Below are 27,003 nucleotides of genomic sequence, written 5' to 3'. Positions count from 1 at the left end.
GTCGTGCAGTAACACAGCACTTGTACATTCTTTGATAGACCATAAAGCAGCATCAGTACATTCACTGTCGTGCAATAACACAGCACTTGTACGTTCTTTGATAGACCATAAAGCAGCATCAGTACATTCACTGTCGTGCAGTAACACAGCACTTGTACATTCTTTGTTAGACCATAAAGCAGCATCAGTACATTCACTGTCGTGCAGTAACATAGCACTTGTACGTTCTTTGATAGACCATAAAGCAGCATCAGTACATTCACTGTCGTGCAATAACACAGCACTTGTACGTTCTTTGATAGACCATAAAGCAGCATCAGTACATTCACTGTCGTGCAATAACACAGCACTTGTACGTTCTTTGTTAGACCATAAAGCAGCATCAGTACATTCACTGTCGTGCAATAACACAGCACTTGTACGTTCTTTGTTAGACCATAAAGCAGCATCAGTACATTCACTGTCGTGCAATAACACTGCACTTGTACGTTCTTTGATAGACCATAAAGCAGCATCAGTACATTCACTGTCGTGCAGTAACACAGCACTTGTACATTCTTTGATAGACCATAAAGCAGCATCAGTACATTCACTGTCGTGCAATAACACAGCACTTGTACGTTCTTTGATAGACCATAAAGCAGCATCAGTACATTCACTGTCGTGCAGTAACACAGCACTTGTACATTCTTTGTTAGACCATAAAGCAGCATCAGTACATTCACTGTCGTGCAGTAACATAGCACTTGTACGTTCTTTGATAGACCATAAAGCAGCATCAGTACATTCACTGTCGTGCAATAACACAGCACTTGTACGTTCCTTGATAGACCATAAAACAGCATCAGTACATTCACTGTCGTGCAATAACATAGCACTTGTACGTTCTTTGATAGACCATAAAGCAGCATCAGTACATTCACTGTCGTGCAATAACACAGCACTTGTACGTTCTTTGTTAGACCATAAAGCCGCATCAGTACATTCACTGTCGGGCAATAACATAGCACTTGTACGTTCTTTGTTAGACCATAAAGCAGCATCAGTACATTCACTGTCGTGCAATAACACAGCACTTGTACGTTCTTTGTTAGACCATAAAGCAGCATCAGTACATTCACTGTCGTGCAATAACATAGCACTTGTACGTTCTTTGTTAGACCATAAAGCAGCATCAGTACATTCACTGTCGTGCAGTAACACAGCACTTGTACGTTCTTTGATAGACCATAAAGCAGCATCAGTACATTCACTGTCGGGCAATAACATAGCACTTGTACGTTCTTTGTTAGACCATAAAGCAGCATCAGTACATTCACTGTCGTGCAATAACATAGCACTTGTACGTTCTTTGATAGACCATAAAGCAGCATCAGTACATTCACTGTCGTGCAGTAACACAGCACTTGTACGTTCTTTGATAGACCATAAAGCAGCATCAGTACATTCACTGTCGTGCAGTAACACAGCACTTGTACGTTCTTTGTTAGACCATAAAGCAGCATCAGTACATTCACTGTCGTGCAATAACACAGCACTTGTACGTTCTTTGATAGACCATAAAGCAGCATCAGTACATTCACTGTCGTGCAATAACACAGCACTTGTACGTTCTTTGATAGACCATAAAGCAGCATCAGTACATTCACTGTCGTGCAGTAACACAGCACTTGTACGTTCTTTGATAGACCATAAAGCAGCATCAGTACATTCACTGTCGTGCAGTAACACAGCACTTGTACGTTCTTTGATAGACCATAAAGCAGCATCAGTACATTCACTGTCGGGCAATAACATAGCACTTGTACGTTCTTTGTTAGACCATAAAGCAGCATCAGTACATTCACTGTCGGGCAATAACACAGCACTTGTACGTTCTTTGTTAGACCATAAAGCAGCATCAGTACATTCACTGTCGTGCAATAACACAGCACTTGTACGTTCTTTGATAGACCATAAAGCAGCATCAGTACATTCACTGTCGTGCAATAACACACCACTTGTACGTTCCTTGTTAGACCATAAAACAGCATCAGTACATTCACTGTCGTGCAGTAACATAGCACTTGTACGTTCTTTGATAGACCATAAAGCAGCATCAGTACATTCACTGTCGTCAATAACACAGCACTTGTACGTTCTTTGATAGACCATAAAGCAGCATCAGTACATTCACTGTCGTGCAATAACACAGCACTTGTACGTTCTTTGTTAGACCATAAAGCAGCATCAGTACATTCACTGTCGTGCAATAACACAGCACTTGTACGTTCTTTGTTAGACCATAAAGCAGCATCAGTACATTCACTGTCGTGCAATAACACTGCACTTGTACGTTCTTTGATAGACCATAAAGCAGCATCAGTACATTCACTGTCGTGCAATAACACAGCACTTGTACGTTCTTTGATAGACCATAAAGCAGCATCAGTACATTCACTGTCGGGCAATAACACAGCACTTGTACGTTCTTTGATAGACCATAAAGCAGCATCAGTACATTCACTGTCGTGCAGTAACACAGCACTTGTACGTTCTTTGTTAGACCATAAAGCAGCATCAGTACATTCACTGTCGTGCAATAACACAGCACTTGTACGTTCTTTGATAGACCATAAAGCAGCATCAGTACATTCACTGTCGTGCAATAACACAGCACTTGTACGTTCTTTGATAGACCATAAAGCAGCATCAGTACATTCACTGTCGTGCAATAACATAGCACTTGTACGTTCTTTGTTAGACCATAAAGCAGCATCAGTACATTCACTGTCGTGCAATAACACAGCACTTGTACGTTCCTTGTTAGACCATAAAACAGCATCAGTACATTCACTGTCGTGCAGTAACATAGCACTTGTACGTTCTTTGATAGACCATAAAGCAGCATCAGTACATTCACTGTCGTGCAATAACACAGCACTTGTACGTTCTTTGATAGACCATAAAGCAGCATCAGTACATTCACTGTCGTGCAATAACACAGCACTTGTACGTTCTTTGATAGACCATAAAGCAGCATCAGTACATTCACTGTCGTGCAGTAACACAGCACTTGTACGTTCTTTGATAGACCATAAAGCAGCATCAGTACATTCACTGTCGTGCAGTAACACAGCACTTGTACGTTCTTTGATAGACCATAAAGCAGCATCAGTACATTCACTGTCGTGCAGTAACACAGCACTTGTACGTTCTTTGATAGACCATAAAGCAGCATCAGTACATTCACTGTCGTGCAGTAACACAGCACTTGTACGTTCTTTGATAGACCATAAAGCAGCATCAGTACATTCACTGTCGGGCAATAACATAGCACTTGTACGTTCTTTGTTAGACCATAAAGCAGCATCAGTACATTCACTGTCGGGCAATAACACAGCACTTGTACGTTCTTTGTTAGACCATAAAGCAGCATCAGTACATTCACTGTCGTGCAATAACACAGCACTTGTACGTTCTTTGATAGACCATAAAGCAGCATCAGTACATTCACTGTCGTGCAATAACACACCACTTGTACGTTCCTTGTTAGACCATAAAACAGCATCAGTACATTCACTGTCGTGCAGTAACATAGCACTTGTACGTTCTTTGATAGACCATAAAGCAGCATCAGTACATTCACTGTCGTCAATAACACAGCACTTGTACGTTCTTTGATAGACCATAAAGCAGCATCAGTACATTCACTGTCGTGCAATAACACAGCACTTGTACGTTCTTTGTTAGACCATAAAGCAGCATCAGTACATTCACTGTCGTGCAATAACACAGCACTTGTACGTTCTTTGTTAGACCATAAAGCAGCATCAGTACATTCACTGTCGTGCAATAACACTGCACTTGTACGTTCTTTGATAGACCATAAAGCAGCATCAGTACATTCACTGTCGTGCAGTAACACAGCACTTGTACGTTCTTTGATAGACCATAAAGCAGCATCAGTACATTCACTGTCGTGCAATAACACAGCACTTGTACGTTCTTTGATAGACCATAAAGCAGCATCAGTACATTCACTGTCGTGCAGTAACACAGCACTTGTACATTCTTTGTTAGACCATAAAGCAGCATCAGTACATTCACTGTCGTGCAGTAACATAGCACTTGTACGTTCTTTGATAGACCATAAAGCAGCATCAGTACATTCACTGTCGTGCAATAACACAGCACTTGTACGTTCCTTGTTAGACCATAAAACAGCATCAGTACATTCACTGTCGTGCAATAACACAGCACTTGTACGTTTTTTGATAGACCATAAAGCAGCATCAGTACATTCACTGTCGTGCAATAACACAGCACTTGTACGTTCTTTGTTAGACCATAAAGCCGCATCAGTACATTCACTGTCGGGCAATAACATAGCACTTGTACGTTCTTTGTTAGACCATAAAGCAGCATCAGTACATTCACTGTCGGGCAATAACACAGCACTTGTACGTTCTTTGATAGACCATAAAGCAGCATCAGTACATTCACTGTCGTGCAGTAACACAGCACTTGTACGTTCTTTGTTAGACCATAAATCAGCATCAGTACATTCACTGTCGTGCAATAACACAGCACTTGTACGTTCTTTGATAGACCATAAAGCAGCATCAGTACATTCACTGTCGTGCAATAACACAGCACTTGTACGTTCTTTGATAGACCATAAAGCAGCATCAGTACATTCACTGTCGTGCAATAACATAGCACTTGTACGTTCTTTGTTAGACCATAAAGCAGCATCAGTACATTCACTGTCGTGCAATAACACAGCACTTGTACGTTCCTTGTTAGACCATAAAACAGCATCAGTACATTCACTGTCGTGCAGTAACATAGCACTTGTACGTTCTTTGATAGACCATAAAGCAGCATCAGTACATTCACTGTCGTGCAATAACACAGCACTTGTACGTTCTTTGATAGACCATAAAGCAGCATCAGTACATTCACTGTCGTGCAATAACACAGCACTTGTACGTTCTTTGATAGACCATAAAGCAGCATCAGTACATTCACTGTCGTGCAGTAACACAGCACTTGTACGTTCTTTGATAGACCATAAAGCAGCATCAGTACATTCACTGTCGTGCAGTAACACAGCACTTGTACGTTCTTTGATAGACCATAAAGCAGCATCAGTACATTCACTGTCGTGCAGTAACACAGCACTTGTACGTTCTTTGATAGACCATAAAGCAGCATCAGTACATTCACTGTCGTGCAATAACACAGCACTTGTACGTTCTTTGTTAGACCATAAAGCAGCATCAGTACATTCACTGTCGTGCAATAACACAGCACTTGTACGTTCTTTGTTAGACCATAAAGCAGCATCAGTACATTCACTGTCGTGCAGTAACACAGCACTTGTACGTTCTTTGATAGACCATAAAGCAGCATCAGTACATTCACTGTCGTGCAATAACACAGCACTTGTACGTTCTTTGATAGACCATAAAGCAGCATCAGTACATTCACTGTCGTGCAATAACACAGCACTTGTACGTTCTTTGATAGACCATAAAGCAGCATCAGTACATTCACTGTCGTGCAGTAACACAGCACTTGTACGTTCTTTGATAGACCATAAAGCAGCATCAGTACATTCACTGTCGTGCAGTAACACAGCACTTGTACGTTCTTTGATAGACCATAAAGCAGCATCAGTACATTCACTGTCGTGCAGTAACACAGCACTTGTACGTTCTTTGATAGACCATAAAGCAGCATCAGTACATTCACTGTCGTGCAATAACACAGCACTTGTACGTTCTTTGTTAGACCATAAAGCAGCATCAGTACATTCACTGTCGTGCAATAACACAGCACTTGTACGTTCTTTGTTAGACCATAAAGCAGCATCAGTACATTCACTGTCGTGCAGTAACACAGCACTTGTACGTTCTTTGATAGACCATAAAGCAGCATCAGTACATTCACTGTCGTGCAGTAACACAGCACTTGTACGTTCTTTGATAGACCATAAAGCAGCATCAGTACATTCACTGTCGTGCAGTAACACAGCACTTGTACGTTCTTTGATAGATCATAAAGCAGCATCAGTACATTCACTGTCGTGCAATAACACAGCACTTGTACGTTCTTTGATAGACCATAAAGCAGCATCAGTACATTCACTGTCGGGCAATAACATAGCACTTGTACGTTCTTTGTTAGACCATAAAGCAGCATCAGTACATTCACTGTCGTGCAGTAACACAGCACTTGTACGTTCTTTGATAGACCATAAAGCAGCATCAGTACATTCACTGTCGTGCAGTAACACAGCACTTGTACGTTCTTTGATAGACCATAAAGCAGCATCAGTACATTCACTGTCGTGCAATAACACAGCACTTGTACGTTCTTTGATAGACCATAAAGCAGCATCAGTACATTCACTGTCGTGCAGTAACACAGCACTTGTACGTTCTTTGATAGACCATAAAGCAGCATCAGTACATTCACTGTCGTGCAGTAACACAGCACTTGTACGTTCTTTGATAGACCATAAAGCAGCATCAGTACATTCACTGTCGGGCAATAACATAGCACTTGTACGTTCTTTGTTAGACCATAAAGCAGCATCAGTACATTCACTGTCGGGCAATAACACAGCACTTGTACGTTCTTTGTTAGACCATAAAGCAGCATCAGTACATTCACTGTCGTGCAGTAACACAGCACTTGTACGTTCTTTGTTAGACCATAAAGCAGCATCAGTACATTCACTGTCTACCAATGACGTAGTACCAGTACATTCACTGTCGGCCAATGACGTAGGACCAGTACATTCACTGTCGGCCAATGACGTAGGACCAGTACATTCACTGTCGGCCAATGACGTAGCACCTGTACATTTACTGCTGGGCAATGACGTAGGACCTGTACATTTACTGCTGGGCAATGACGTAGGACCTGTATATTCACTGTCGGGCAATGACGTAGTACCAGTACATTCACTGTCGTGTAATGACGTAGTACCAGTACATTCATTGTCGGGCAATGACGTAGGACCTGTACATTCACTGTCTGTCAATGACGTAGGACCTGTACATTCACTGTCGTGTAATGACGTAGTACCAGTACATTCATTGTCGGGCAATGAAGTAGGACCAGTACATTCACTGTCGGGCAATCACGTAGAACCTGTACATTCACTGTCGGCCAATGACGTAGGACCTGTACATTCACTGTCGTGCAATAACATAGCACTTGTACATTCTTTGTTAGACCATAAAACAGCATCAGTACATTCACTGTCGTGCAATAACATAGCACTTGTACGTTCTTGGTTAGACCATAAAGCAGCATCAGTACATTCACTGTCGTGCAATAACACAGCACTTGTACGTTCTTTGTTAGACCATAAAACAGCATCAGTACATTCACTGTCGGGCAATAACACAGCACTTGTACGTTCTTTGATAGACCATAAAGCAGCATCAGTACATTCACTGTCGTGCAATAACACAGCACTTGTACGTTCTTTGATAGACCATAAAGCAGCATCAGTACATTCACTGTCGTGCAGTAACACAGCACTTGTACGTTCTTTCTTAGACCATAAAGCAGCATCAGTACATTCACTGTCGTGCAATAACACAGCACTTGTACGTTCTTTGTTAGACCATAAAGCAGCATCAGTACATTCACTGTCGTGCAATAACATAGCACTGGTACGTTCTTTGTTAGACCATAAAGCAGCATCAGTACATTCACTGTCGTGCAGTAACACAGCACTTGTACGTTCTTTGATAGACCATAAAGCAGCATCAGTACATTCACTGTCGTGCAGTAACACAGCACTTGTACGTTCTTTGTTAGACCATAAAGCAGCATCAGTACATTCACTGTCGTGCAATAACACAGCACTTGTACGTTCTTTGTTAGACCATAAAGCAGCATCAGTACATTCACTGTCGTGCAATAACATAGCACTTGTACGTTCTTTGTTAGACCATAAAGCAGCATCAGTACATTCACTGTCGTGCAGTAACACAGCACTTGTACGTTCTTTGATAGACCATAAAGCAGCATCAGTACATTCACTGTCGTGCAGTAACACAGCACTTGTACGTTCTTTGATAGATCATAAAGCAGCATCAGTACATTCACTGTCGTGCAATAACACAGCACTTGTACGTTCTTTGATAGACCATAAAGCAGCATCAGTACATTCACTGTCGTGCAGTAACACAGCACTTGTACATTCTTTGATAGACCATAAAGCAGCATCAGTACATTCACTGTCGTGCAATAACACAGCACTTGTACGTTCTTTGATAGACCATAAAGCAGCATCAGTACATTCACTGTCGTGCAATAACACAGCACTTGTACGTTCTTTGTTAGACCATAAAGCAGCATCAGTACATTCACTGTCGTGCAATAACACAGCACTTGTACGTTCTTTGTTAGACCATAAAGCAGCATCAGTACATTCACTGTCGTGCAATAACACAGCACTTGTACGTTCTTTGTTAGACCATAAAGCAGCATCAGTACATTCACTGTCGTGCAATAACATAGCACTTGTACGTTCTTTGTTAGACCATAAAGCAGCATCAGTACATTCACTGTCGTGCAGTAACACAGCACTTGTACGTTCTTTGATAGACCATAAAGCAGCATCAGTACATTCACTGTCGTGCAGTAACACAGCACTTGTACGTTCTTTGATAGATCATAAAGCAGCATCAGTACATTCACTGTCGTGCAATAACACAGCACTTGTACGTTCTTTGATAGACCATAAAGCAGCATCAGTACATTCACTGTCGTGCAGTAACACAGCACTTGTACATTCTTTGATAGACCATAAAGCAGCATCAGTACATTCACTGTCGTGCAATAACACAGCACTTGTACGTTCTTTGATAGACCATAAAGCAGCATCAGTACATTCACTGTCGTGCAATAACACAGCACTTGTACGTTCTTTGTTAGACCATAAAGCAGCATCAGTACATTCACTGTCGTGCAATAACACAGCACTTGTACGTTCTTTGTTAGACCATAAAGCAGCATCAGTACATTCACTGTCGTGCAATAACACAGCACTTGTACGTTCTTTGATAGACCATAAAGCAGCATCAGTACATTCACTGTCGTGCAATAACACAGCACTTGTACGTTCTTTGTTAGACCATAAAGCAGCATCAGTACATTCACTGTCGTGCAATAACATAGCACTTGTACGTTCTTTGTTAGACCATAAAGCAGCATCAGTACATTCACTGTCGTGCAGTAACACAGCACTTGTACGTTCTTTGATAGACCATAAAGCAGCATCAGTACATTCACTGTCGGGCAATAACATAGCACTTGTACGTTCTTTGTTAGACCATAAAGCAGCATCAGTACATTCACTGTCGTGCAATAACATAGCACTTGTACGTTCTTTGATAGACCATAAAGCAGCATCAGTACATTCACTGTCGTGCAGTAACACAGCACTTGTACGTTCTTTGATAGACCATAAAGCAGCATCAGTACATTCACTGTCGTGCAGTAACACAGCACTTGTACGTTCTTTGTTAGACCATAAAGCAGCATCAGTACATTCACTGTCGTGCAATAACACAGCACTTGTACGTTCTTTGATAGACCATAAAGCAGCATCAGTACATTCACTGTCGTGCAATAACACAGCACTTGTACGTTCTTTGATAGACCATAAAGCAGCATCAGTACATTCACTGTCGTGCAGTAACACAGCACTTGTACGTTCTTTGATAGACCATAAAGCAGCATCAGTACATTCACTGTCGTGCAGTAACACAGCACTTGTACGTTCTTTGATAGACCATAAAGCAGCATCAGTACATTCACTGTCGTGCAGTAACACAGCACTTGTACGTTCTTTGATAGACCATAAAGCAGCATCAGTACATTCACTGTCGTGCAATAACATAGCACTTGTACGTTCTTTGTTAGACCATAAAGCAGCATCAGTACATTCACTGTCGGGCAATAACACAGCACTTGTACGTTCTTTGTTAGACCATAAAGCAGCATCAGTACATTCACTGTCGTGCAGTAACACAGCACTTGTACGTTCTTTGTTAGACCATAAAGCAGCATCAGTACATTCACTGTCTACCAATGACGTAGTACCAGTACATTCACTGTCGGCCAATTACGTAGGACCAGTACATTCACTGTCGGCCAATGACGTAGGACCAGTACATTCACTGTCGGCCAATGACGTAGCACCTGTACATTTACTGCTGGGCAATGACGTAGGACCTGTACATTTACTGCTGGGCAATGACGTAGGACCTGTACATTCACTGTCGGGCAATGACGTAGTACCAGTACATTCACTGTCGTGTAATGACGTAGTACCAGTACATTCATTGTCGGGCAATGACGTAGGACCTGTACATTCACTGTCTGTCAATGACGTAGGACCTGTACATTCACTGTCGTGTAATGACGTAGTACCAGTACATTCATTGTCGGGCAATGAAGTAGGACCAGTACATTCACTGTCGGGCAATCACGTAGAACATGTACTTTTACTGTCGGCCAATGACGTAGGACCTGTACATTCACTGTCGTGCAATAACATAGCACTTGTACATTCTTTGTTAGACCATAAAGCAGCATCAGTACATTCACTGTCGGGCAATGACGTAGGACCTGTACATTCACTGTCGGGCAATGACGTAGAACCTGTACACTCACTGCTGGGCAATGACGTAGCACCTGTACATTCACTGTCGGGCAATGACGTAGTGCCAGTACATTCACTGTCGTGTAATGACGTAGTACCAGTACATTCATTGTCGGGCAATGACGTAGGACCTGTACATTCACTGTCTGTCAATGACGTAGGACCTGTACATTCACTGTCGTGTAATGACGTAGTACCAGTACATTCATTGTCGGGCAATGAAGTAGGACCAGTACATTCACTGTCGGGCAATCACGTAGAACCTGTACATTCACTGTCGGCCAATGACGTAGGACCTGTACATTCACTGTCGTGCAATAACATAGCACTTGTACATTCTTTGTTAGACCATAAAGCAGCATCAGTACATTCACTGTCGGGCAATGACGTAGGACCTGTACATTCACTGTCGGGCAATGACGTAGAACCTGTACACTCACTGCTGGGCAATGACGTAGGACCTGTATATTCACTGTCGGGCAATGACGTAGTACCAGTACATTCACTGTCGTGTAATGACGTAGTACCAGTACATTCATTGTCGGGCAATGACGTAGGACCTGTACATTCACTGTCTGTCAATGACGTAGGACCTGTACATTCACTGTCTGTCAATGACGTAGTACCAGTACATTCATTGTCGGGCAATGAAGTAGGACCAGTACATTCACTGTCGGGCAATCACGTAGAACCTGTACATTCACTGTCGGCCAATGACGTAGGACCTGTACATTCACTGTCGTGCAATAACATAGCACTTGTACATTCTTTGTTAGACCATAAAGCAGCATCAGTACATTCACTGTCGGGCAATGACGTAGGACCTGTACATTCACTGTCGGGCAATGACGTAGAACCTGTACACTCACTGCTGGGCAATGACGTAGCACCTGTACATTCACTGTCGGACAATGACGTAGGACCTGTACATTCACTGTCGGCCAATGACGTAGGACCTGTATATTCACTGCTGGGCAATGACCTAGTGTCCTTCCTCCTTCCTCCTTCCTACTTTGAACCTGTTATATAGATACTGTGAGTCTTCCTTATCATCTGGTATGCCAGTGTGCGGAATCAAACCCGGTCTCTCCGAGTGAAGAGCGAACGCAGTGACCCAGTTACTTGATATACAGAGATCTAGTAGATAGTTATTTGATAGGCATTCTAGAAATCGATTAATCAATAAAGAAGCATACAACTTTGTGTGAATGACAAATTCTTGTTCATTGAGTAAATAATCCACACCGAAAGGTCGTCCTAAGCAATAAACATGAAGTTGTTCTGTACTTCATTATCTATTAGAAAATTTAAGAGACAGTTAGATCTGAGGAAACAAAATGGAAATGACGAAACATTGGCAGAAAATGGAAAACCAATAATGATAAAGAGAAACATAATCAGGGGACATGGATCAAGTTAACGACGTGAAACATATTCTGCAATTGTTTATTATTTGTATGGCACAGGTAGGCGTTCATTGATGAGAATCGATCGAACTATTTAGCTCAAAAAGGGTTTTCAATTACTCCGCATTATGTGAATAGAATGTCCCACAATTACATCCGGGCGTGTATTATCCAGACTGGGTGTTACAGCGGTGTACCGACATTGGTTCCCGATACAGGTCGTTAAACAGTGACATATGTATCAGTACTAAACTGCTGGGGCTGCATGTGCTGAATTCAGCTAAATAGACGCCGACAATCAATACAGAGCCGCAGATGGTAACACACGAGATGCGGCACCGTCAGTGGGTCCGTGTCCATCAGTACTGACCGTTAGTGGTGGTCACTTCACCTCAAGAGCTTCCATTCCACATGAAGTCTCACGAAAAGCATGGGAATAAAGGAAATATTTGCGGAGGAATTTAGTTCAACGAGTTTCCTTCTTGGCTACAAGTATCCGGGGCGATTTGTGCGATTTGAGGTAAGACATTACTACATGGTTGGGCTTGTACGGTATTTAGACATATTCGTCACGCGTGTCCTGTGAAACTTTCTGGACGTCAAGGCCCGGAATCTGGCAGCCATGTCCAAACAAACTGCACAGGAGGCGTCGATTGACATATCAAATTGTATAGCATCTTGTCTGGTAGGCTACAGGGTAGGACGATAGACGTTATGGTGATGAACCGCGTATATTACTGGAAAATAATCATTAATTCTAAACCTCTTCGAAGGGCTAAGTTAATCTATCAGTACCTAAATACCAATGGTACTTTCAAAGTTAATCTATTGGTACCCAAATACCAATAATACCTTCAAAGGTCTGAGTTAATCTATCAGTACCCAAATACCAATAGTACCTTCAAAAGGTCTATGTTAATCTATCAGTACCCGAATACCAAAGGTCTAGGTTAATATATATAACACCTAAAAATCACTGTCTCTGTTGTCATTTAGTGACTGGTTTCCCTCCCTGCTTTCGTTGGTATATCAGAAATGTCACGTCGGGGATACCAACATTTGGCATCATCCAGTGAACCCTTCTGAGGATTCGAACCTGGGCCTTCTGACTGACCAGAGGCCGCAGTACCCACAAGACAACACCACCCACCACCCACCACCCACCCCCCACCAACCACCACCCCCCAACCACCAACCCCTACCCCCCACAACACCCAGACCATGCCCAACCCCGCCCTTCCTCTACAGCAGGATATGTTACTGGACATATTGATGCTGTAGCCGCTCTCCACGATGAAGGAACGTCGTCATGGATGTCGTCAGTACATGTGTACCTTTATTCCATGTTAAAACCGAAGCAGTAAGTTAACTCAGAACACGAATATATGCAAATGATATAATTAAATATATCACTATATATTACTACAAGTCAGTTCAATGGACGAACACAACAGCGTAGGTGTACTCTCGCTTTAGAGGTGGTAAGGTTGCACAGGAACTATAAAAGACAATAAAAGTAGGGATGGCAATATGTCGGTGGTATAATTATGTACCTAGTTTCAACACTGATCAGGCTTCCGATACAGTTCAATGTCGTATATCGAGGATGAAACTGTTATCTCAGCACAACCATTTGTTGCTATGTGAGATGACAGTGACTTGCGCTTGCCCACATACATTGTCTACATACCCGTTAGAAGCTTCTACACAATAACTGGTCTGGAGCTGATCTACTCGATACAGTGTTACGTTTGACTCCAAAAGCAAAGAAAAAAATAATTTCCAAGCGACTGTTAACATTAGAAAGTCATACATTCCTCACGGTTAATTATTTGACCACTATTGTGTTATTGACTTGTACTGGATCTTAACGTAAGAATGTACTACAATTAGGACATTGTTCAAGAATAAACCATACACAGATATCATCATCTAATGAACTAGTAGCAAGCATGTACATGTGTGTTTGTGTGAGTATGTGTGTTTGTGTGTGTGTTTGTGTGTGTTTGTGTGTGTGTTTGTGTGTGTGTTTGCGTGTGTTAGTGTGTGTGTGTGTGTTAGTGTGTGTTAGTGTGTGTGTGTGTGTGTGTGTGTGTGTGCGTGCGTGCGCGCGCGTGCGCGCGCGCAATAGCAGACTATTCGGGTGTTTTACCATATGGTATAGATTAATGTCGTGCTTTGTGTTGTGACAGTTGGCTCCAGTCGGGTGAAGCAGGTGCTGTAGCATGACTTGTACGGGGGGGGTGAGTCATGTGTTTTGAAAGGCAAAAGAGGACTTTCATTAATGGAGACGTACAGCATACATTACGTGGAGCCATCTGTCATGAAAACACCAGCTCACGCATCAGTCTCGTTCATGGTTTCTACTGTGATGCTAATATCGATTTACCCTTAAAATCCACTTAACGATATACATCTGTGAGTAGGTAGCAAATATTCTGAGATTAACGCTACGATGAGAGAGTGAATAATGTTGTACGCCGCTTTTAGTAATATCCCAGCAATATCATGGTGTGGACACCAGAAATGGGCTTCACACATTGTACCCAGGGCTGTGGACACCAGAAATGGGCTTCACACATTGTACCCAGGGCTGTGGACACCAGAAATGGGCTTCACACATTGTACCCAGGGCTGTGGACATCAGAAATGGGCTTCACACATTGTACCCATGGGGCAATCGAACCCGAGTGTTCGGCGTGACGAGCGAACGCTTTAAAACTACACTTAGCTACCTGAACATATTAATTCTACGATCAAAGTAGATTAGTAGGCATTATATCCATGGCAGGTCCTACACCAAAGGGCCGCAACTCAGTCGGTCCAGTCCAGTCAATATTAGTGTGTTTAGAAGATAAGGACCCTGTTATCGCCAGTTGCTCTGTAACCAGGTGTAGCCATGTCTATGCAATGTATTTCCACTTTGGATCTAACCTTGTTGTAAAACTCCTGGACCATGCGACACATATAGCCACGTGTATTCAATCAGAAGGTTCACAGTAAACGCTTCGAACACTATGTTATTATAGTGGTCAGCGCCTATAATTTATACTTCCTGTCAATCGTTTGGACTCACTGGTGTAAATACAGTCATTTACTACAGGCAGCTGTTCTAATCCTCCAAATATTCCCAAACTGTTTAGAAGGCACTGTTTATACATGAACTGATATATTATAAAACAAAGTTGTAACGTTGAAAAAACTATTGTCATGAGTCAAATAAATCATAAAAATGAGTGAAAATGGCGGGAAGGTTGATGTCACTATGTTTCCAGAATAATTCATACGTTTTGTTTCCTCAAGTCTGTTTATTATATGATATCCACTGATTCGGGTTTGTCATTGTCCGAATACATCCAAGGGCCAAAAGACATACAATATGAATAACTTCATGACAATAATTGATATGAAGCTAATCTCCATTATAAATCCTCATCACCACTGCTGCTCTGTGACTTTCATGAATTATTGTCGTGTCAGCAGCAACCGTCAATGGTTATTCTATTGGCCTTGTGTGCGATCATATCCGGCAATGCCACTGTTTCCTTGATCTATCCATGTGTGTCGCTCCTTCTGCCCATTCTTGTCTTCACCTATATGTCCACATCTATAGTGCCAGTCAGACCGGGATCCCGACTGCTTGTGTAGGGAACGAGACTTATGTTGCTTGTACATGTAGGTAATCCCCGGAGGTTGACCTGGAGCCGGGAACCCCACCCACACCTAGCTTGTACATGTAGGTAATCCCCGGAGGTTGACCTGGAGCCGGGAACCCCACCCACACCTAGCTTGTACATGTAGGTAATCCCCGGAGGTTGACCTGGAGCCGGGAACCCCACCCACACCTAGCTTGTACATGTAGGTAATCCCCGGAGGTTGACCTGGAGCCGGGAACCCCACCCACACCTAGCTTGTACATGTAGGTAATCCCCGGAGGTTGACCTGGAGCCGGGAACCCCACCCACACCTAGCTTGTACATGTAGGTAATCCCCGGAGGTTGACCTGGAGCCGGGAACTAGGCTCATACCTGACTTGTACACGTATTTAGAGGGTTAATTTTTCGAGGGAAGCATAATTTTTAAAAATGTTATTCCCAGAGGTATACTAATAGAAACAAATAAAGGAACACATGAACATAAAAGTGTTCCTTTATTTATTACCAGAGTTTCAGCTAAAGTGCAATACTTACCTTGTGAAGAAACCTGGAAAACAATAAAGGAACACTTGTACTTTCAGCTGTCCCCATATTTGTTTCCATTAGTATATAATTTTGTTGTTACAGAATACAATATTGCATGGTAGGACGTTTTTACTCTGATACCCACAAAAGCAACATGGCCTGTCTGTTACATGCGTCTAGGTGAAGGAACTGGTAGTCGGACTCACTAGCTGTGTTCGAGCCATTGTTTAAATGACATTAGCTGTTGTAACTTGGTGGTATTCATACAACATGTAAGACACGTATATGTTGTGTGGCACTGATTGAGTGAACACATCAGTCAGTATCATTACATTCTCAGTGAGCTAAACTCAAATTGAAATCATATTCCACTTCATAGTTCAGAATTCCACAGCACCCAGTGACTTCATCCTCTTACACTACGAGCCGGCTCAGCATCAAGGAGACTAAACTGTGTGTAAACTATAGAAGTTTACACGTATTCTTCGTGTTAGTTCGGAACTAGTTCCCCTGAGGACACATGTACGTGTTGATAATTCTGTGTTTAATGTTATCCTAATACAGCTGTTGTTTCAGCGCGTCATAAACTAAGCGTTCTGTTCACGATATTTCTTGACCAACGAAATGTTAATATGATTTGAGCCTGGTTCAGTGACTACAATTACACGCCGAATTCAAACTTACGGGAGCTTATCAAACACATTGAATCACAATGTGAACCTAATGATGATCGACAGTGAGCATTACTGTCTCTATTATGTTTGTTAATTATGAAATGTTTACGTTCAGGACGTGTACTTTACACTGAATGTTTGTCATATCTGTCTGTTTGCTGGCTTTAAATGTGTGTGTGTGTGTGTGTGTACGAGTATACGCATGTGTGTGCGTGTATTTAGCCGCACACAAAGAATATTACCGTCACAGCTTTAGAATGCTCCTGTGTAACGAAACCATCTTATTGCAGTCACAAAATATAAATCACCAACGCAAACAGAAAATCAGTCTCGCGTATAGCAGATTCCATCTGTCGTAGTCTGACGCCTCGTACCAACACTCCATGCGAAGATGTAAGGAAGAGTATAAACAGATAATTAATCTTGTGGCGTTAAACAGGGAGCTGTGAGGTCACTTATTGCGCTGTCAAGTGAAGATTGGGTCATCTGAGATATCACTGTTTCCCGATCAGGCTAGCCATTCTCGAAACGTTCGTAGCCCTTCGAAGTTCTTAAGCCCATTCTTAACACACCGGCTACGATCACAGTTAAGAATTCTTAGGACTACGAACGTTTCGAGAATAAGGGCCCAGGTGATGCCAACATGCATAATGGACATATCGCCACTGCTGCCTTCTTAACTGCTTCAGTGTTACTGTTTTGCCTTTTATAATTAGGTCCATTCTTATATCATCCATCTTTATGCAAAGCTGAATACACCTGTGGAGAATTGTCTTTAGCAACCCAAATTTGTCGTAGGAGAAGACTTATGGGATCAGGTGATCAGGCTCTCTGTGTTGGTTAACATGAGCTGGTATCCGAAATGCATAGATCGTTGCACACAATGAAAATCACAGGATTGTCTGATCCAGACTCGATTATTTTCCGACCATGGCTATGTAGCTTGAATATTGCCCAGTGCAGCCTTGTCGTAACTTGCTGTGGGAGTTTGGTCAATAGATAGTTGTAGAGTTAGGGTGTTGACATCTAGGTATAGCGTCATATTGTATACTTGTTTGAAACGAGGTTTATGACTTTTCTGATGGCTACTGTTGTACTGCAGTGTGGTACGCCAAGTTGTAGATGCCTATTGTTGTATTGCAGTGTGTTACGCCAAGGTGTAGATGCCTATTGTTGTATTGCAGTGTGTTATCCCAAGTTGTAGCTGCCTATTGTTCTATTGCAGTGTAGATACTCCAAGTTGTAGCTGCCTATTGTTCTATTGCAGTGTAGATACTCCAAGTTGTAGCTGCCTATTGCTATATTGCAGTGTAGATACACCAAGTTGTAGCTGCCTATTGCTATATTGCAGTGTAGATACACCAAGTTGTAGATGCCTATTGTTGTATTGCAGTGTGTTACGCCAAGGTGTAGATGCCTATTGTTGTATTGCAGTGTGTTACCCCAAGTTGTAGATGCCTATTGTTCTATTGCAGTGTAGATACTCCAAGTTGTAGCTGCCTATTGTTCTATTGCAGTGTAGATACTCCAAGTTGTAGCTGCCTATTGCTATATTGCAGTGTAGATACACCAAGTTGTAGATGCCTATTGTTGTACTGTAGTGGGGTACGCCAAGTTGAAGATGCCTATTGTTGTATTGCAGTGTATATACCCCAAGGTGTAGCTGCCTATTGTTGTATTGCAGTGTAGATACCCCAAGTTGTAGATGCCTATTGTTGTATTGCAGTGTAGATACCCCAAGTTGTAGATGCCTATTGTTATATTGCAGTGTAGATACCCCAAGTTGTAGATGCCTACTGTTGTATTGCAGTGTAGATACCCCAAGGTGTAGATGCCTATTGTTGTATTGCAGTGTATATACCCCAAGTTGTAGATGCCTATTGTTGTATTGCAGTTTGGTATGTTACACCAAGTTGTAGATGCCTATTGTTGTATTGCAGTGTAGATACCCCAAGTTGTAGATGCCTATTGTTGTACTGTAGTGGGGTACGCCAAGTTGAAGATGCCTATTGTTGTATTGCAGTGTATATACCCCAAGGTGTAGCTGCCTATTGTTGTATTGCAGTGTAGATACCCCAAGTTGTAGATGCCTATTGTTGTATTGCAGTGTAGATACCCCAAGTTGTAGATGCCTATTGTTATATTGCAGTGTAGATACCCCAAGTTGTAGATGCCTACTGTTGTATTGCAGTGTAGATACCCCAAGGTGTAGATGCCTATTGTTGTATTGCAGTGTATATACCCCAAGTTGTAGATGCCTATTGTTGTATTGCAGTTTGGTATGTTACACCAAGTTGTAGATGCCTATTGTTGTATTGCAGTGTAGATACCCCAAGTTGTAGATGCCTATTGTTGTACTGTAGTGGGGTACGCCAAGTTGAAGATGCCTACTGTTGTATTCATGTGTGATACGCCAAGTTGTAGATGCCTACTGTTGTATTGCAGTGTGTTACGCCAGGGTGTAGATGCCTATTGTTGTATTGCAGTGTAGATACCCCAAGTTGTAAATGCCTATTGTTGTATTGCAGTGTAGATACCCCAAGTTGTAGATGCCTATTGTTGTATTGCAGGGTGGTATGCCAAGTGGTAGATGCCTACTGTTGTATTGATGTTTGGTACCTCAAGTTGTAGATACCTATTGTTGTATTGCAGGGTGGTATGCCAAGTTGTAGATGCCTACTGATGTATTGCAGGGTGGTATGCCAAGTTGTAGATGCCTACTGTTGTATTGCAGGGTGTTACCCCAAGTTGTTGATGCCTATTGTTGTATTGCAGGGTGGTATGCCAAGTTGTAGATGCCTACTTGTGTATAGCAGTGTAGATACCCCAAGTAGTAGATGCCTACTGTTGTATTGCAGGGTGGTACACCAAGTTGTAGATGCCTACTGTTGTATTGCAGGGTGGTGTGCCAAGGTGTAGATGCCTACTGTTGTATTGATGTGTGGTACGCCAAGGTGTATATGCATATTGTTGTATTGCAGGGTGGTATGCCAAGTTGTAGATGCCTACTGTTGTATTGCAGGGTGGTATGCCAAGTTGTAGATGCCTATTGTTGTATTGCAGTGTAGATACCCCAAGTTGTAGATGCCTACTGATGTGTTGCAGTGTGGTACGCCAAGCTGTAGTTGCCTACTTTGTGCTGCAGTGTAGATACCCCAAGTTGTAAATGCCTACTGTTGCATTGTAGTTTGCTATATGAAGTTGTAGATGCCTATTGCTGTTTTGTCGACTGGTACCTTATGTTGTAGATGCCTACTGTTGTGTTGCAGTTTGTTACCTGAAGTTGTAGATGCCTACTGTTGTATTGCAGTTTGTCACCTGAAGTTGTAGATGCCTACTGTTGTACTGCAGTTTGTTACCTCAAGTTGTAGATTCCTACTGTTGGTTTGCAGTGTGGATACCCCAATTTGTAGATGCCTATTTTTGTTTTGCCGTGTTGTATCCCATGTTGTAGATGCCTACTGTTGTATTGCAGTGTGGATACCCGAAATTGTACGCGGCCTGGCGGTTCGTGTGGCTGCTGTACAACATAGGTGCAATCATATCGAGTGGACTCCTTGAGAAGTACTACGCCAGCTCGCCAGACAACAGATGGAAGTGGCTGATTTTTCTCACCAACTGGACATTCATTGTTCTCACATTTGGGTGCATTGTGGACTTCGTTACGACAGTGTTCGTCCAGTGGGGATATCCGCAGCTGCTGCAAGGTATTTAGGGGTGTAGGAACGGGTGTGAGGGTATGTGAAGGTGTAGGAACGAGTGTGAGGGTATGTGATTGTGTAGGGACGGGTGTGAGGGTATGTAATGGTGTAATAACGGGTGTTGAGGTTTGTGATGGTGTAGAAACTGGTGTGAGGGTAGGTGGGGTATAGGAAAGGATGTGAGGGTATGTTAAGCTGTAGGAACGCGTGTAAGTGTATGTGATGGTGTAGGGACGGGTGTGAGGGTATATGATGGTTTAGGAACTGGTGTGAGGGTATGCGGGGTGTAGGAACGCATGTGAGGGTATGTGAAGGTGTAGGATCGCGTGTGAAAGTATGTGAAGGTGTAGGAACGCATGTGAGGGTATGTGAGGTTGGAAGAACGCGTCTGAGGGTATGTGATGGTGTAGGGACGGGTGTGAGGATATATGATGGTTTAGGAACTGGTGTGAGGGTATGTGGGGTGTAGGAACGCGTGTGAGGTTATGTGAAGGTGTCGGAACGCGTGTGAGGGTATGTGGGGTGTAGGAACGCGTGGGAGGGTATGTGATGGTGTAGGAACGCGTGTGAGGGTATGTCGGGTGTAGGAACGCGTGTGAGGGTATGTGAAGGTGTAGGAACGCATGTGAGGGTATGTCGGGTGTAGGAACGCGTGTGAGGGTATGTCGGGTGTAGGAACCCGTGTGAAAGTATGTGAAGGTGTAGGAACGCATGTGAGGATATGTGAGGTTGGAAGAACGAGTGTGAGGGTCTGTGGGGTTGTAGGAACGCGTGTGAGAGTGTGTGAAGGTGTAGGAACGCGTGGGAGGGTATGTTGGGTTGTAGGAACGCGTGTGAGGGTATGTGATGGAAATCCGTATAACCAAGGTATCATAAAAACGTGAAATCCATCCTGACAAAAGCATGACATCCGTTACATTATGGCCAGGGTGTACATGTATTGTGTATCCAAAACATTGTATAATAGTTCACTGATATGTGGAAGTCGCGGTGGCTGAGCGGGTTAGGCGGCTCACTTTGTGTGCTGGCGATTAGGTGCCTGACTCTGAGGGTGCGGGTTCGAATCCCGGATGGGACTCAACCAAAAAAGTATTAGAATTTGTACTTTACTGAGGAAGTGAAATCCCAAATATGACATATGTTGCATTGTATAATAGTGTTTTTGTGATATACGAGCATTTTTGTATGCTCGTACCATTCTACACTACAAACTCAGAGGGAATGTTTAATGCACATGAAAGTCATTCAGAAGAGTCCTGGAAGTCCAACTCAGTCCAGGGCTTACAACAAAATAAGTGGCTCCATGTCTTCAGTCTGGGACTAGCAATGACTCTAGACTAGAATGAGACACTAGAAGGTGTAAACTGTATTACGATCTGTGTCGATACACTGTGCTAAGACAGCGGGGTACAGGGAGAACGCATGGTCTTTAATTGAAAGACAGTTGGTGTGCGAGACATAGACGTCCGAGTATTTTTGGTCGTGTTACACATGAAAGTGTCGTTGTGATAGTGTTTCATTCAAGGATATTTACTGTCCGCTTCTTTTAACTGGTCAACTGTCGTGCAGTAAGGAGAGTGACTGTCTGCTTCTTTTAACTGGTCAACTGTCGTGCAGTAAGGAGAGTGACTGTCTGCTTCGTTTAACTGGTCAACTGTCGTGCAGTAAGGAGAGTGACTGTCCGCTTCTTTTAACTGGTCAACTGTCGTGCAGTAAGGAGAGTGACTGTCTGCTTCGTTTAACTGGTCAACTGTCGTGCAGTAAGGAGAGTGACTGTCCGCTTCTTTTAACTGGTCAACTGTCGTGCAGTAAGGAGAGTGACTGTCCGCTTCGTTTAACTGGTCAACTGTAGTGCAGTAAGGAGAGTGACTGTCTGCTTCGTTTAACTGGTCAACTGTCGTGCAGTAAGGAGAGTAACTGTCTGCTTCGTTTAACTGGTCAACTGTCGTGCAGTAAGGAGAGTGACTGTCCGCTTCTTTTAACTGGTCAACTGTCGTGCAGTAAGGAGAGTGACTGTCCGCTTCGTTTAACTGGTCAACTGTAGTGCAGTAAGGAGAGTGACTGTCTGCTTCGTTTAACTGGTCAACTGTCGTGCAGTAAGGAGAGTGACTGTCTGCTTCGTTTAACTGGTCAACTGTCGTGCAGTAAGGAGAGTGACTGTCTGCTTCTTTTAACTGGTCAACTGTCGTGCAGTAAGGAGAGTGACTGTCTGCTTCTTCTAACTGGTCAACTGCAGTGCAGTAAGGAGAGTGACTGTCTGCTTCGTTTAACTGGTCAACTGTCGTGCAGTAAGGAGAGTGACTGTCTGGTTCGTTTAACTGGTCAACTGTCGTGCAGTAAGGAGAGTGACTGTCTGCTTCGTTTAACTGGTCAACTGTCGTGCAGTAAGGAGAGTGACTGTCCGCTTCTTTTAACTGGTCAACTGTCGTGCAGTAAGGAGAGTGACTGTCCGCTTCGTTTAACTGGTCAACTGTAGTGCAGTAAGGAGAGTGACTGTCTGCTTCTTTTAACTGGTCAACTGTCGTGCAGTAAGGAGAGTGACTGTCTGCTTCTTCTAACTGGTCAACTGCAGTGCAGTAAGGAGAGTGACTGTCTGGTTCGTTTAACTGGTCAACTGTCGTGCAGTAAGGAAAGTGACTGTCTGGTTCGTTTAACTGGTCAACTGTCGTGCAGTAAGGAAAGTGACTGTCTGATTCGTTTAACTGGTCAACTGTCGTGCAGTAAGGAAAGTGACTGTCTGGTTCGTTTAACTGGTCAACTGTCGTGCAGTAAGTAGAGTGACTGTCTGGTTCGTTTAACTGGTCAACTGTCGTGCAGTAAGGAGAGTGACTGTCTGCTTCGTTTAACTGGTCAACTGTCGTGCAGTAAGGAGAGTGACTGTCTGCTTCTTCTAACTGGTCAACTGCAGTGCAGTAAGGAGAGTGACTGTCTGGTTCGTTTAACTGGTCAACTGTCGTGCAGTAAGGAAAGTGACTGTCTGGTTCGTTTAACTGGTCAACTGTCGTGCAGTAAGGAGAGTGACTGTCCGCTTCGTTTAACTGGTCAACTGTCGTGCAGTAAGGAGAGTGACTGTCTGCTTCTTTTAACTGGTCAACTGTCGTGCAGTAAGGAGAGTGACTGTCTGCTTCTTCTAACTGGTCAACTGCAGTGCAGTAAGGAGAGTGACTGTCTGCTTCGTTTAACTGGTCAACTGTCGTGCAGTAAGGAGAGTGACTGTCTGCTTCGTTTAACTGGTCAACTGTCGTGCAGTAAGGAGAGTGACTGTCTGCTTCTTCTAACTGGTCAACTGCAGTGCAGTAAGGAGAGTGACTGTCTGGTTCGTTTAACTGGTCAACTGTCGTGCAGTAAGGAAAGTGACTGTCTGGTTCGTTTAACTGGTCAACTGTCGTGCAGTAAGGAAAGTGACTGTCTGGTTCGTTTAACTGGTCAACTGTCGTGCAGTAAGGAAAGTGACTGTCTGGTTCGTTTAACTGGTCAACTGTCGTGCAGTAAGTAGAGTGACTGTCTGGTTCGTTTAACTGGTCAACTGTCGTGCAGTAAGTAGAGTGACTGTCTGGTTCGTTTAACTGGTCAACTGTAGTGCAGTAAGGAAAGTGACTGTCTGGTTCGTTTAACTGGTCAACTGTAGTGCAGTAAGGAAAGTGACTGTCCGCTTCGTTTAACTGGTCAACTGTCGTGCAGTAAGGAGAGTGACAGTCTGCTTCGTTTAACTGGTCAACTGCAGTGCAGTAAGGAGAGTGACAGTCTGCTTCGTTTAACTGGTCAACTGTCGTGCAGTAAGGAGAGTGACTGTCTGCTTCTTTTAACTGGTCAACTGTAGTGCAGTAAGGAAAGTGACTGTCTGGTTCGTTTAACTGGTCAACTGTAGTGAAGCAAGGAGAGTGACTGTCTGCTTCTTCTAACTGGTCAACTGCAGTGCAGTAAGGAGAGTAACTGTCTGCTTCTTTTAACTGTTCTACTGTAGTGCAGTAAGGAGAGTGACTGTCTGCTTCTTCTAACTGGTCAACTGCAGTGCAGTAAGGATATTTACTGTCCGCTTCGTTTAACTGTTCTACTGTAGTGCAGTAAGGAGAGTAACTGTCTGCTTCTTTTAACTGTTCTACTGTAGTGCAGTAAGGAGAGTAACTGTCTGCTTCTTTTAACTGTTCTACTGTAGTGCAGTAAGGAGAGTGACTGTCTGCTTCTTCTAACTGGTCAACTGCAGTGCAGTAAGGAGAGTAACTGTCTGCTTCTTTTAACTGTTCTACTGTAGTGCAGTAAGGAGAGTGACTGTCTGCTTGTTCTAACTGGTCAACTGCAGTGCAGTAAGGAGAGTGACAGTCTGCTTCTTTTAACTGTTCTACTGTAGTGCAGTAAGGAGAGTGACTGTCTGCTTCTTCTAACTGGTCAACTGCAGTGCAGTAAGGAGAGTGACAGTCTGCTTCTTCTAACTGGTCAACTGCAGTGCAGTAAGGAGAGTGACAGTCTGCTTCTTCTAACTGGTCAACTGCAGTGCAGTAAGGAGAGTGACTGTCTGCTTCTTTTAACTGGTCAACTGCAGTGCAGTAAGGAGAGTAACTGTCTGCTTCTTTTAACTGTTCTACTGTAGTGCAGTAAGGAGAGTAACTGTCTGCTTCTTTTAACTGTTCTACTGTAGTGCAGTAAGGAGAGTGACTGTCTGCTTCTTCTAACTGGTCAACTGCAGTGCAGTAAGGAGAGTAACTGTCTGCTTCTTTTAACTGTTCTACTGTAGTGCAGTAAGGAGAGTAACTGTCTGCTTCTTTTAACTGGTCAACAGCAGTGCAGTAAGGAAAGTGACTGTCTGCTTCGTTTAACTGTTCTACTGTAGTGCAGTAAGGAGAGTGACTGTCCGCTTCTTTTAACAGGTCAACTGTAGTGCAGTAAGGAGAGTGACAGTCTGCTTCTTTTACCTGGTCAACTGCAGTGAAGTACGGAGAGTGTCCACCTCTGCATTAGGCAACCCTGTTTCTCTGGAGTCATATAGTGTCGTATTTGCAATGTTTCAGAAAAGGAAGAGGAATCGTTGCCATGGTACCTGAAGCTGGTGTGGGTGTTGTCTAACATCTACAACGCTGTGTCCCTAATGGTCACCGTGGGTTACTGGGGCTTCGGAACCTTCGACCGTAAGTGACGGTGGCAGTAGCTGGACGGGCTGACACACATCTAAATTAGTTCTCACACCAGATCTTGTGTCACATTTATCCTGCACACCGCCATATAGCTCAGATAGATGTAACATATTCCAATGCGGTGTTAAGAGAGTTATTCGTGAAATAACTTTTCGGTGGAATAAAATTGGATTAAAAGCCTACTGCGCATGATCGCGGCGTGATGGTGGTCAGGGATTGGCTGGAAAGACTTAGATAGTCGAGTTCAGATGATACCAGGATAAACCGTTTAGTCTTACTTTGCGAGAGTAAACTCCTCTACCTATCCTATCCACAAGGGGGGAAGTGTGTGAGGAATTAGCATTAAAATGAACAACGATATTGAATGAGGTACGTGCAGCTTGGATTAAGCACAAAAAGAAGGAAACATTCCAATAACGCTACGCCATGTACCCTGTAGCAGTTTCTCTGCTTATAACAGCGATGTTTATGTTTCAGCAACAAAAGGCTTGTCAGGACCCCGAGTTCTTCCCTTCCTCGGTCACGGCATGAACTCCATTTACGTCATCTGCAACCTCTGTGTTACGGCTATGCCAGTACGTCTCTTCCACTTCTGGCAACCTTTAGTCTTCACCGTCGTATACGGGACCTTCAACATCATCTACATCGCTGCTGGTGCTACTGACGATACAGACAAACCCTACATCTACCCACCAATAGACTGGCGGACGAACCCCGTCCAGACAGAAGCTATAGGCCTTGCTGTGGTGTTTGGCGTCATCTTTGCTCATACACTGATATTCTTCATACATCTAGCCCGTAGAGGCATAGTGCACGTTTGTGGATGCAGATCACCAGCAGAAGAGAAAGAATCAACTCCAGCCAAATTATATTCCCCCAGTGGCGCATACGGGAGCACTCACACAACAAATAATTTGTAACATGTATTCGGGTATGTGGTATATGTTGATTAAAATGTTGAGTTTAACTTTGAGACGTTCTTTCATCTTAACAAGATGTTTGGCCTGATAGGTGGGTATCAGACACGGAGTGAATGCAGACAGCTTCGGGGACCATGGTGTACACGCGCTCGGAACATGAGCGTATGTTTTTACACACCGCAGTTAGTAACGACAATGTCGCCCCATGGCGGCTGTAGTATCTTCATGGGATCGATGTCTACACAGGGACACACACACAACGACATGCGAGTAGTTCCATCACCCGCTTTATTCTGACGTAATACGCAAGTTCA

At 43.3% G+C, this 27,003-nt stretch overlaps 1 protein-coding gene across 1 annotated transcript; it reads left to right on the top strand.

Annotated features, from left to right (window-relative positions):
• The first annotated feature begins 12,232 nt into the window (after positions 1-12,232).
• Positions 12,233-26,736, top strand: LOC137296391 (protein rolling stone-like). The gene is made up of 4 exons (XM_067828187.1): positions 12,233-12,604; positions 20,415-20,646; positions 25,647-25,763; positions 26,247-26,736. The coding sequence occupies exons 1-4, from the start codon at positions 12,515-12,517 to the stop codon at positions 26,687-26,689; spliced, it is 882 nt and encodes a 293-aa protein (XP_067684288.1). The 5' UTR covers positions 12,233-12,514; the 3' UTR covers positions 26,690-26,736.
• Positions 26,737-27,003: the final 267 nt, after the last annotated feature.

The sequence above is a fragment of the Haliotis asinina genome, chromosome 9 (genome assembly GCF_037392515.1).
Source record: "Haliotis asinina isolate JCU_RB_2024 chromosome 9, JCU_Hal_asi_v2, whole genome shotgun sequence".
In the NCBI taxonomy this organism is placed as follows: Eukaryota; Metazoa; Mollusca; class Gastropoda; order Lepetellida; family Haliotidae; genus Haliotis; species Haliotis asinina.
This window is presented reverse-complemented; position numbering and strand designations above follow the sequence as displayed.

What these genes read in the sequence shown, in the direction of transcription:
- LOC137296391 (XM_067828187.1), top strand. Translation starts at nt 12,515, where the DNA reads ATGGGAATAAAGGAAATATTTGCGGAGGAATTTAGTTCAACGAGTTTC. An exon ending in ATATCCGCAGCTGCTGCAAG is followed by an intron (nt 20,647 to 25,646) that starts GTATTTAGGGGT and finishes GCAATGTTTCAG; the next exon opens with AAAAGGAAGAGGAATCGTTG. An exon ending in GGGCTTCGGAACCTTCGACC is followed by an intron (nt 25,764 to 26,246) that starts GTAAGTGACGGT and finishes TTTATGTTTCAG; the next exon opens with CAACAAAAGGCTTGTCAGGA.